The following is a 12861-nucleotide window of genomic DNA, read 5'->3' as shown; positions in this document are numbered from 1 at the left end:
TCAATTAATAATGAAACTTTGACACAGGCACCGCTGACGCCAGCTACCAGCTTTCTTGTGATTCTTTGACATGTGAACTGAACTGAAATGCAAAACTGTAAGACACATTTTTCGACCACTTAAGGGGGGGGGGGACCTCTTTCCTCTTAAGGCATAAATGCACTATTGAGTGTTTTCAAGGTCATGACTATATATGATTCTAGTATGAAGCAAAGTGGTGACATTAACTACAGTGTTTTTATCAGTTTTTTTTTAAGGCAATACACAAGGAGAACAGTCATTGGTGACAATGACATCACATCACGTTGTAGGTTAATGAAAAAAGGAACTGCCCCCTTCTTTCACTTTCTCACAACTCAACTTTGTATCACATACAAAAGGCAATTATCTTGCAGCCAAAAAATAATTACACTACTGATTTCCCATTGATAAACACCACAAATTAATGAAAATACAAATATAGAAATGGTCCCCTATGCTCTCCTTTGTTTCATTTAATTGTAGGCTTCCTTGATGCAGACAACGGTTTAGTTTGGCAGAAAACACCAGTTTCAGAACAGTTGCAAGCATCCTCCTCTACCTACAGCATCTCAATTTTGCAACCGTAAAATTTACATGAAAGCAGCTACTGTTCCTCAGCTATTCTTTAGTGTTCCATTACATGAAGTTCAACAGTAAGCTTTTCTTTCCTTTTTTTCACCCCTGCTCACCTTCTGGCAGCTGCGCACGTACTGGGCAAACCAGGTGCGGACCTTGTCGTCGCTGCCCAGCAGCAGGCCACTCACAAAGGCCACCAGGTCTCCAGCAGAGTTGGACTCATCATTGTGCTGCTCCGTGCTGTGGCAGTGATCCAAGGTCAGCAGCACACACAAGCCGGGCATGCGGCACAGCTCCACCTGCCCCAACAAGAAAAAAAAAAGGAAAAAAGTAACGCACTGTGGGGCCTAAGACAAAAAAGTGCATTACTTACTGACCTAAAATAATTTCCTAGATAGGTAACCTGGCAATATTAAAGCAGCAAAAAGGGATGACTTGATATGTTGGAAAAAAATTAGTCTTATGGCATCAACTGTTACAGCCAGACCCCTCCAAGACCTCATGATCACCAGCTGCAAATTGATGTCACCACATGGAAGGTCATGAGCCATTGTCGTCAGTCATATGAGCATGCAGTTCGTATCACCAAGTCACCCAAGTGACCTGAACATATTCTCATGGCACAGTCTTTCTTCGACATCCTCCTTACACATAAACAGCTGATGCTAAAGCTGATGTGACATTATATGAAGTGCAACTTTTTTTTCATCTAGAACAGCATCTTCACTTTGGCACAACAACTGTGAGCCTGAACACAAAAAAGTCTTCATGTTCGATGAGAGAGCCATTAAGTAAAACAGCAGCAAGTTCCAAGGGCCATTTATCACCCACATCTTGTTTTTGCCAATTTGCAAAATTCTGTACAGCAAACTAGTTTCAGTCTTCTCAAGGATAACGAAGAAGAGCCACATGTATGCACTAAGCCAATGCAGCAGCCCATGGGATAAAGAAACAAAGCTGTCCATTCAGTTCTTGCACTGAATCAAGCAGCATAAATGCTCCCTGCAACAACATTCTTAATCTGACCACGCAGCTAGTGCAAGCAACGACTCTGTGAAGCAACTCTTGAAACCTCTTTCGCTCTACAAAAAAAAAAAGCTGCTTTCATGTATGTAAGTGTTAAATGCCATGCAAAAGCCCACATAAAAGAAGGTGAGCTCACCGCTTTTGCCCGTACCACCAGTGCTTGCGGCGGATTCATGCTGCACAGCAAATGTAATGCCTGCATCCGCACACAGCCGCCGATTGTGTCTTCATCTTGCTTGTCACCATTGGAGATCAGGGCAAGGCACACTACGGGAAAGAAAAAAGCATGCTTGGTCAGCTACCACCTCTTGTAAAGCCCCCTTCCCCCATAGGTAGGTCTATGGGGGGGAGGTGGCTACAGGTCTAAAGGGAGAAAGCATAACATCATGTACCTTTAACATTCGATGAGCTAAACCTGACCTACATGAGTTTAAAACAACAGCATTAAAGAGATATTCAAGACTATTGTGATTGGCCAGTATCAAAGCATTGCCTCATTCTAATGACGAAGACTCTATTCTCCCTGAAAATGGATCTTTTATAAGCTAGAAAAGGCCAAAAATTGAAATACAGATGTCGCCATGGCCAGTTTACTCAGAAGTAAATGCAGTGCATCAAAACATTCTTTCTTTATGCAGACCACAGGGGCTAGGTGACGCCACTCTTCACACCAAAACAGTGATCGTGAAGTCCTCTTCGGTGTCGACATCATGAGTTTGAAGTGAGTGAGCAGAAAAATTTTAAATGCGTTTCTCAGCAAAAAATGCGTCTTTTGCTGCCAGAAAAACACTGACATACTCAGAAAGAGCCACAGAACCAATTTTTACTAAGAACACAAATGGGACCGAGTCACCCTCAATGTCCCTTTAAAAAAACCTTAAACAATGGCAGCATGCTGCTTCATAAATTGAACAGTATATTAAAGTGACCACATGACTCTTAAAAGACGACCTGAGAGCTCTGTCCTGTGCCTACATGTTGTTAGTACACGCTGGCATCCTTTATTCAAGCTGCTTGATATCACTGCTTTCTTTTTCCTTATAATGTTGAGTTGCATGCATACATGAAACTGGATTTTAACTTCCGGAAGCTTCTGTTTTATATCCGGACTTTGGCAATGATGTTCCACTGCCTGCCATATTCACCAGCAAGCACTGTGTGCTTAAAATGACATCCCCAATTCACGGCGTAAGAAAAGATTGGCAATAAGGTTTGAATTTTGAACTTGAGCAAGTTCACTGCGGAAATGTAGCTCACCCTCTGAAAAGCTGTCGGGAGCATTGGCGATGAGTCGACACAGGAGGTCCGGGCCATTCCTGAGGTGAATGAGTGTCTCTGCAATGTCCTGAATGTGCAGAATTCCTGGAAGCTCTGAAAGAACAGTCGTAGCACCTTTCAGTAAATCGCCACTTCAACAAAGTGATACCAAGGCAGCTGGGAACATGGTTGTGTAAGAAAGTTGTATACAAGGATCAAATACTTAACACTGGGCTAGCTCAGCTCGAACCCTGTATATGTACTGAGCCCAACAGAAAATAATATAGTATTATCCCAACAGAACATAGCTTAAAGGGATCGATGAAACCACGTCATGAGATTATGATGAAAATGAGAAGATTGTGCCTCATATTGTAAGAATTGAGCACCAAATACTGAAGAAACATAAATTTATAATTTCAATTTGGAACTGAAAATCACATTGAACAAACTGAAATGCCACCTTGCAGTGAAACCCTGCCATTATTAGTGCATCGCTCCATGTGACCACATCTTGGTAAAATATATCCGATTTCTTTTAAGTGCACTGTGTTTTTTTTTTCTTTCAGGGGCATTCAACATTTTTTATCATAGTTTAAACCCCCTCATGTGTACCGTTTGATGAAAAGCAATGCTCCTTTCACATTGTCAGCCATGTACTTCCAGCTTTTGTCACTGGATGGCGCCACAGTGTTTTACACTTCTTGAAAGAAGCGGAAACCACAATCCACCAAAACTTTCATTGACAAGACGTCTATCACTGTGCCGTAACAGCTTCGGGTATGGAAACTAAAATGGACACTACTCTATATTAAAAATGTCTGATTACTCTCCGGCGAGTGACATTCATGTTAGTTTTTAGTACATCACTTTTGCCGATGTGCAATCGCCATCACAATCGCTGATAATGATTTCCAGCATCGGGATACATAAAAATGGGCACATGCACTGATCGAAAAACTCTTGGTAAAAGCCTTCTACAGTGTTTCTCAGAAAACTATTGCAGAATCGAGCACCTTATACAGCAAGCTTTTCGGTATGCCAAAAAAAAATGGGCACTTAAAATTCAGTGTTCAATCCCTCTAAGCCTTAGAGTTACTGCGGAAATAGTCAATAGAACTCCCATTTCTGAGTCACTTGTTGAAAGTGCTATCAAGCAGCAGCAAACCCTTACCTGCATGAGCGATGCACATGACGTCAGCCACCTCGTCCAAGTAGACATCATTGTCAAAAAGGTCTGATGTTTTTGTGCCGAGTTCACTCCTGTTCTCCTTGACCTAGCAATGCAAGACAGCGAAGTCAATGAAAGCACTGCAGAGGTTTGTAAGCACGATACATGATAAACTGACCCAATAAGCACCCATAATTTGTAACACAGACTAATGCACAATGAGCGCACACAAGCTCTTCCCCTAAATGTGACAATTTCTGCACAGCCTCCTCTGCTCATGAAGCAGCACAGTATTTGAACATCAGGAAAGGTGCGACGTTAAAGTAATGTGCCCATATTGATGCTTTCCATACCTGGTAATTCTGACTGGTACAATAAGAAGTTCACAAAAATATGAAAGTAGTTAACATTGTATTCTCATGCAGGGTAGACATGGACAAGTCCAGTCTACATATGGCTTGCACTTGCATCAGTAAATGGCTCCCACGCTGGAGACCAGGAGCATTGCTAAAATCTGTTCAACCTGTGCCATACAAGCCATGTGTGGAGCATCATCATGGCACTCATGGTTTCATGAATAACAAAGCAATGATGCCCGGTGTCGAACAACACTCGGGAAGTGGTAAAGCAGGGATGTAGAAAAAGGCAAGAACTTCAAGGAGTGTGGACACCAAACTTTGGTTGCATGTTTTCTTCGTTGTGACGATGAATGAGGCATTAGTACACAGGGATCACCTCTTGATATTCACCTGCAGCCGCTAAATAATTTATAATCGAATTTTTTCTCTGGTGATGTTTTGGATTCAATAGCTGAATGATGGCTATGACGTGGAAGTTTAATGTAGATCACTTGAGGCATAAAAAAACTGCAGCGTTATCACTGCTTCTTCATTTGTTCTCATTTTGGCTCTAGCACTGTAGGGAAATAAAACAATGAAGCAGCAATTATATCACAGTTTTAGGTCTCATATGACCTATACTGAACTCTGATGTCACAGCCATCATTCAAGCTGTTGAAACAGCAGAAGAGAAAATATTCAACCGTAAATTATTTAGCAGTTGTAGGTAAATAACATGTGGTGATCCATGCTGTCTTAGACAATGTTACAAAGAAAAAAATTATACAACCAAAAATTGGGTGTCTATGCTCCATAGCGTTTGCTGAATGGGCAAGCCATTAATATGCAAAACCAACAACCCATCGTCTATTACAGTTTTAAGGCAAATTCACACTTTCAAGTTTGCGTAACCATTCTGGTCGAAAAGCGACAGTCACTAGTGATCACATTGGCCAAAAAGAGACAGTCACAGAACGTTTTCTTTTTTTTTCAGCCTGGCAACCCTGAGTCACAAAGCACCAGATCAATCAGCTGTGACTCTGAAAAGGGCTCTCGTAAAGTTGCGGTATGCCTGGAATGTTAAAGCACGCCGCTTCACGAATATTGTCCAGAAAGAATTTTTGTAATGCGTTTTGTAGAAGCTGAGTTATCTGTAGTAAAAATTTGAATTTTAGCATCTTCGTGCCTTTCCCTCTCCTCTCGCCACTTTTTGCGCGCTGGAAGGTCGGCGCTCCTTCACCGTTCCCAACTCCTTGGGTGGAGCTTCGTGATCCACCGGAGCTACGCGGTATATTGGCAGTGGCCATAGTAGCTAGCTGGCGTCTAAAAGAATCTAACCAATAGCCACCTCTCAACTTGCATACGCAGGTGCAAACGAAGGAGGACGGTGCGAGCATGAAAAAGCCGCTGGAAATGTCTCACCAACTTCCGCGCGTGATTGTGGGTTCTCTGCTGCACGTAGAAGTGTAGTATTTGGCTCAGGTTTTCATCACAACACAATGCAGTGATTGAGCAAGTTGATATGCTCTCCTTGGAAGGTATTTCAGAGCCCTCTGAAGTGTACAAAAACTTGTTCTACGTCCGGCTCCTTGTTTCCGATAATCGTCAAGACTGACAACCCTCATTCCGAACGAGACCATTCAGGAAAGCTACCTGTACGTTGTGCTTGCCAGTATAACTGTTGGCACTGTCAACCTGCTCCCTATCCAGTAATCACCACCAGTCGCTTGCCCTTTGTGACTTACAAGTGTGTATTCACCTTCAGAATAGATAACAAGAGAAAGCCAACACAATCGAGGGTAGCTTAACCAGAAGTGACGAGCTCAGGAGATCTGCTGGAACCAGGTGGTCCTGGCTGGCATAAGAGAGGATATAATTCGAATAAGGTTGTACAGCTAAACAGACAGGCACCATTCCTCAAATACGTGCGACACTCCTACAGGAAACTGCTTATAAATGAAAGCAAGAGTGCTGTCACATACTATCCTCGGCAAGTCATAGGATGTTATGGATGTGTAACAAGCTCCGTCAATAACATCACGAGTATGGAAGTGGTTAAGGTGATGCTATTATTGTATGCATAAATGGTAATGAATAATAATACTACTAATATTATTTGTTTCCACCATAAGGGGTTGAAGGTTAACTAGAAACAAAACAAAAACAAACTAAAAATTAACACTTATGTGTGTTCACAGAAAGTGAAAGGTGCTATCAAGAAAAATATTTTAACTGTAAAAATTTTAACTAATGCTCTAAACGAGAAACACAATACAGGTGGACCTCGTTACAACGAAGTGGAAGGGGCCTGGCGATTACTTCGTTATGGCCGTAGCTTCGCTATAGCCCGTTTTGACAGACCTTCCTGGGGGAATCGTCATTCCTTCGTAATATCCATTATTTCGTTATAAGCTGTTTAGCTGTGACAAGGTTCAGCTACATTGCACACCCTTTCACTAAATTATGGAAATAGCAAATTAATTATTAAAGAATTTCTTCAAGCAAAAGCCCTATTTAACCCACCAAATCTTGCTATCTGGCTGCTTGTAACAAATTTCAGGTTTCATCGAACAGCTTTTTCTCGCAGACCCCGGCAGACCGCTAAGGCACCGGGTATCGGGATCCAAGCGCACCATCTCACACAGCGGCCGTGCATCAGCAACCAGCATTAAAGGCGGCGTGAAACTTTTACATGAAATGACTAAGCAGCGCTCACCTGTGCGATGAAAGCCAAAAGCTCACTAAGCACCAGTCGCAGCTTTCTAGCCGCGTCGCTCCTCTCAAACTCCAGCGCCAAGGAGTTCTGAAGCGATGATATTAATATGCTATCTCCGGAGTGACCTCCAAGCTTCAACCTGAAAAACAAAAATAAAGAAATGCATTCGCACGATGACTGCTGAGCGATCACCAAACCTTGCCATCGTACGCTTTTTCCCAAAGCCGACAGCGCGGAGGCAGGGAGAAAGCGCGTGGCACTATTATTACCGAAGTTGTTGTTCTTTCTTGACATCCAATTCAAGGGCGTGAAAATCAATGGACAGCAGTGCTACCAACGAATTGACCAGCTCAATGCCGGATAGTATCTTGAGCACGGTTTTCTTTTTCTGGGCCCACTCTTTGCGCTGATCCAGTGGCGAACACAACGCCATACGAACGAGACAGGGAAGCAGAGGCCGCAGTTCCCATTCCGGCAGCGTGGCTAGGCTATCGACGTCAACATTCTGTATTGCATCGTACGCTCTAGAGGAAACTGGCGCTTTTAAGCTCGTGCCGTACGTTTCTTTAGTCATTGTCAGCGGCTGGACTAATACGAACCGCACGCGAACATCTGAACATGACTTCTCAGCGTCAGACGTCGCAATCGATTGATGTCGATCACTCTGGGACCTGTGGATACAGAGAGAGGGTGTGTAATTTCATTTAAAGCAAACTACGAATCACCATAAGCCTTAAAACTGTATGTTTTTTTTTTGTTACTGAAACACAGAAATGCCAATTAACTTTTCAAGCTTATATAGGAAGAGTTTGAACCCTTTTGTGCGAAACTACAAATAAATTGCGGATTTTGTCGTCTGCTAGCACGCTTGCAGACGATCGGCGGCGAGCATCAGAATTTTACATGAATTTTATCAGCCACTTAGTTTTGTGCGCAGTACCCCCCTCCTTGTATTTACTCGTTATATTTCGCTCACAACGCCGACACCGGATTTTCTGGTGAACGGGACACGACGCTGTCCCCACTTTACGCACAGTGCGACACGTACAGGCGCGGCCATAAGTAAACGGGGCACTCCATTTGTACTAATACACTATTTGTTAATGAGAAAGCGAACTATCGTCTACTACTAGCCTGCACATACCACAGTTGCCAGTCTCAATTTTGAAGCGATAGAAAAATGTTAAAATGGGGGGGGGGGGGGGGGGCAATAGCGTGCTCCGTTTACTTTTGGCCGCACCTGTACGTATGTCAGCAGACGGTGAGCGCACGTCTGCTCCGCCGAAACGCCAGCACTTAGACGTAAAAGCAAATCAAAACAAAGTAATAAAAGCCACAACAGCCCCACCCAGGTTTGGGAGTAGGACGCCGGAAAGGTAGAGAGAATTCTTGGATGCACAGGTCTTCAAAAAACGTTTCAAGATAGCAAATTCATTATTTCGCAGAGCTACAGCAATCACTAATGCATGTGATCCCCTTCTTTTATATCATAAAGGCCACATCATAATCATAAAAGTGGTGTCACATGGTAAGTGAGGGTTGTACACGTGCCCCTTCCAATTACATTCTTCTTTATGCTCGGCAGCTGAGAAAAATGTGTTCTATATAACGTGCAAAAAATGGCTTGAAATTTGCAAGAGATAGAAAACACAGAGACGTATCCGCACTGCACAAGTTTAAAACCGTGCAACCAGCTAGCAGGGAGCAACATATCCGAAGGAAACTTATACAACCTACTGGCGTAATTATTTAAAAATGCCTTGTACGCGGTAAGACGTTTTCTCAGTGCTTCATATCGCCGCTTTATCCTTTCTTTCACCTTGTCCCTTCACCCCAACCCGAGCTTTGCCCCTACAGTCTCTTTTTTTTTGTTTGCTTTCTTTGTTTACTTTGTCGTTCTACTTTTTCCTTATGCCCTGAAGCTCTTGCCGTAATTTCTCAGGAACCCTTGGCTTCCGCATTCCTTCCCCCCCTTCCTTTCGCGCGATTTCTCTAATCTCGCCCCATTCTCTCTTTTTATTCTTATTCCTGTTTTTTTGTTCCTGGCATTTCGCTCTGCCATGCTGCTTCATTGCTTCATCAGTCACAATTTCACCAGCGCTGCGACTAGGAACAAGAACAGAGAAGGAAGACAAGGACAAGCGCTATGTGAATATGTACCAACTAGCTCAAACCACCATTTTGCTGCTTCATCAGTGTCTTCCTCTCCGGCGTTCGACTCCCAAACCTGGATGAGGCTGTTGTTGTGGCTTATATTATTATGGTGTTTATTATTTTATTTTCATTTAGTATTTTTTTATGCTTCGTTGGGTTCTCCGGAAGGATGCAGATCCTTCCAAACGTTGTTGTTCGGCGGTGATGGAGGGAGATGTGCAGATGAAGGTCAAAGAATATATTTACAGTATGTACAAGGGCAAACTGCGTTACAAGTTGAGTCACACAGACGGTCAAACTGTAACTGACAAAGACAATTCTCACACAGAGAAACACTCTCTACAAGCCCTTACTCATCGATGCGAGGTTAGAGTCTAGGGTTGCAGAATTACGTGCCACTGCACGGAGCCTCTAGCTCAACTAGTTTGCTTTTACGCCTAAGGTTTTAACTGCTTTTGCGTCGAATGGATGACACTGCTTTTGCTAAGATTGAGTGACACTGCTATTGCTAAGATTTTGTTTGGTTTATCTTTCTATTATAACCTAGTGCTTTGTGCAATCTTTACATAAGCTAGGGGTTTAAGCGAATTGTAGATAAGCCTTTTGCGTTTTGTTTTTCATATTACTGGGTTGTGAGCGATAGAACGGTGAATGAGGGTTATAAATGTGCCCCTTTTGTTCCAATAAACAGTTGGTAGTGTGCGCATGTGTTGTCTTTTTCTTCCTTCGGTTGTCTTGATTGCGCCGAAGTTTTTCAGTGATGCATCAACTCGCGCCCCACAGCTGGCCGTCATTAAGTGACAGCGTTTTCTGCGTGGCGCACTCTGTGCAGCTCGAAGACGTCAAGCTGAACGAAATAATTCCCAGCACTGTTTGAAAGGAGTGTTTGTCTTACCCATCTGCTAAAAGCACAGATCGGAGCTTGGAGAGTAACGTCGGGTGTGCTTTAAACGCGCATTCAAAGTTGGCGCTGCAGGTGGCACGGAGATTCTGGGGCCGTTATATTTTCACGGCAGCAGCAAGACAGCGCTTCACAAATTTCAGTTTCGGTTTCGGTTAGGTTTTTTTTTTACCACGGCTTGTTTGCCCTAAAACAAACTTCGATTTAAACTAAAATAAAAAAAAAGTTCGTTCAGCAGAAATCAAACCCTGGTCTTCCGCGTGTGAAGCGAGTTCACTAACCACTACTCCACGCAGCGCGCGTTAATAATAATAATTTAATAATTGGTTTTTGGTGGAAAGGAAATGGCGCAGTATCTGTCTCATATCGTTGGACACCTGAACCGCGCCGTAAGGGATGGGATAAAGGAGGGAGTGAAAGAAGAGAGGAACAAATAGGTCCGTAGTGGAGGGCTCCGGAATAATTTCGACCATCTGGGGATCTTTAACGTGCACTGACATCGCACAGCATACGGGTGCCTTAGCGTTTTTCCTCCTGCTGCCCTTACAAAGACAGCTAGAGAAGGATAACGTTCGCAGCGATCCTAGCGGAAATTACCCTCTTTTTGCCTCACTTTTCGGCTTTCGTTTGACACACTCTATCTTCTCGTTCACTCTACCCGAAGTAAAATCATTCTGGCTAGGCCGCAGAGACGCTTTCTATTTACTACTAACCACATATAGAATACACAGTGACGAACTATTTCTCTGAATACGCCGCACGTTGCCAACGCGAGCTCGTGTACTTCGAGAAATTACTAAGTTGAAAGCATCAACCACTGCTGTGTTCGCAGAAACTGAAAACGCACCTATAAGCCTTGAAAACCCGCGCTCAACACCTCTCCGCGACGCCACTTTCTGGCTTTTGCCTACCGCGAGCCCGCTAGCGACTGCAGCGCCACCTCGTTTGTTTGCAAACATGCATAGAGGAAGGAAAACATGGCGCATTCTGTTGCGAGTGAATGTGGAGATATGGACGTCCACCTCGAACAGCGTGTAAACATAAAATTCTGTGTGAAGCTTGGCAAGACAGCCACACAGACGTATGAGCTCCTTCGTGACGCTTACGGCAACGAGACATTATCGCGGGCGCGAGTTTTCGAGTGGCACAAGAGGTTCGTTTCGGGGAGAGCGTCGGTGGAAGACGACACAAGGCAGGGGCGCCCTTCAACCTCACGAAATGAAAACAACGTGGCTCGGATCAGGGAAATGATACAGCAAAACCCCACCATTACAGTCCGCATGCTATCAGATGCTGTCGGCATTAGTAAGACTACATGCCACCAAATTTTGCGTGAGAACTTGGGGAAACTCACTCCCTCACACAGGACCAGGACACGCAGGCATCAGTGAGCGCTGATTTGCTCTCCGAGGCAGAGAAGGATGCTGCATTAGTCGATAGCATCATTGCTGAAGACGAAACGTGGTGTTTTCAATACGATCCTCAAACAAAGAGGCAGAATGGCGGTCCATAAGCTCTCCGGCGTCGAGAAAGGTGCGGCGACCGAAGACCAAAACAAAGACGATGCTGATAGTTTTTTTAGATGCCAGAGGTGTCATACACCACGAGTTCGTCCCACAAGGACAGACGGTGAATCAGGAGTTTTATATCCGCGTGCTCCAACACATGCGTGATGCACTGCGACGCCGTCGCCCTGACTTATGGGCATCTGCACAATGGAGCCTTCTCCACGGTAACGCAGGACCGCACACTGCTCTCAGCGTGACAAAATTTCTCGCCAAGCACAGCATTACTGTACTTTTCCATCCATACTTGCCTGACCTCTCCCCATGCGACTTTTTCTTGTTTCCTCGTGTGAAGGTAGCACTAAAAGGTCGCTGGATGGGGAGCATGGAGGCTACAAGACAGCCCTGCCAAAAGCAGCGTTTTCCAACCCTTTCCAAGACTTCAAGAAGCGTTGGAAGCTGTGTATAAACTGCAAGGGAGACTATTTTGAATGGGTGCTGCACAAATGATTTCAATGTTAAACGCATTCTTTTAATGGACTCAACTCAGCCTCTGAACTTTACAGACAATGGTTGTAAATGCTGTTTTCTGTGAAAGTGGTCTCTGCAGTTAGAAAACTGTAGCATATAGATACAGGCCAGGTTTTATTTGTCCTCGAGTCCCTTTAAAAAATGCTGAAACATCCATTAGGAAAATGCATGCCCCAAAACGCCTAACTTTGAAAAATGCAGCTGTTAAATGAGGTACGAAACCATTTATTGACATGACTACACAAAAATGTCAGCTGGCATTTCTTGGCACAAGGTGTGGCCAGCTCCTTTTCTAGTGCTTGCAGAATTTAGTCCACATTTACATTGTCATTAGTGCAGGACAAACTTGCTTTTCCAACAGTTTCCAAGACTTCAAGAGAGAGAATGAAAAGGAAACGCAGGGAGGAAAAAAGCGTTGGAAGCTGTGTATAGACTGCAAGGGAGACTATTTTGAATGGGTGCTGCACAAATGATTTCAAAGTTTAACGCATTTTTTTAATGGACTCGGCCTCGGAACTTTATGGACAAAGGTTGTAAAAGTCCACTGACAGCAGTGGCGAAAGTAGCCAGGATCTCTCTCGCCACTCCTTCGCAATGCACTGCAGGGTAGCTGCTGTGGTGGCCAACTGTCGCAGCAATCTTGCTCTTCATTCATACTGCGTTTA

The 12861-nt window shown here is 44.0% G+C and overlaps 1 protein-coding gene across 1 annotated transcript in view; it reads right to left on the bottom strand.

The window, feature by feature from the left end:
* Positions 1–7754, bottom strand: part of IntS2 (integrator complex subunit 2) — a 51683-nt gene extending 43929 nt beyond the window's left edge. The window contains exons 1-6 of the mRNA XM_077654558.1: positions 7375–7754; positions 7106–7244; positions 4055–4157; positions 2881–2994; positions 1760–1890; positions 711–896 (exon numbers count right to left, since the gene is read on the bottom strand). Of these exons, the coding sequence (XP_077510684.1) occupies positions 711–896; positions 1760–1890; positions 2881–2994; positions 4055–4157; positions 7106–7244; positions 7375–7679 (978 nt within the window). The 5' untranslated portion in view covers positions 7680–7754. The remainder of the gene's footprint in view (positions 1–710; positions 897–1759; positions 1891–2880; positions 2995–4054; positions 4158–7105; positions 7245–7374) is intronic.
* Positions 7755–12861: the final 5107 nt, after the last annotated feature.

This window comes from Amblyomma americanum, chromosome 2 (assembly GCF_052857255.1).
Source record: "Amblyomma americanum isolate KBUSLIRL-KWMA chromosome 2, ASM5285725v1, whole genome shotgun sequence".
In the NCBI taxonomy this organism is placed as follows: Eukaryota; Metazoa; Arthropoda; class Arachnida; order Ixodida; family Ixodidae; genus Amblyomma; species Amblyomma americanum.
Note: the sequence above shows the minus strand (reverse complement) of the source record. Positions and strands in the feature narration are given on the sequence as shown.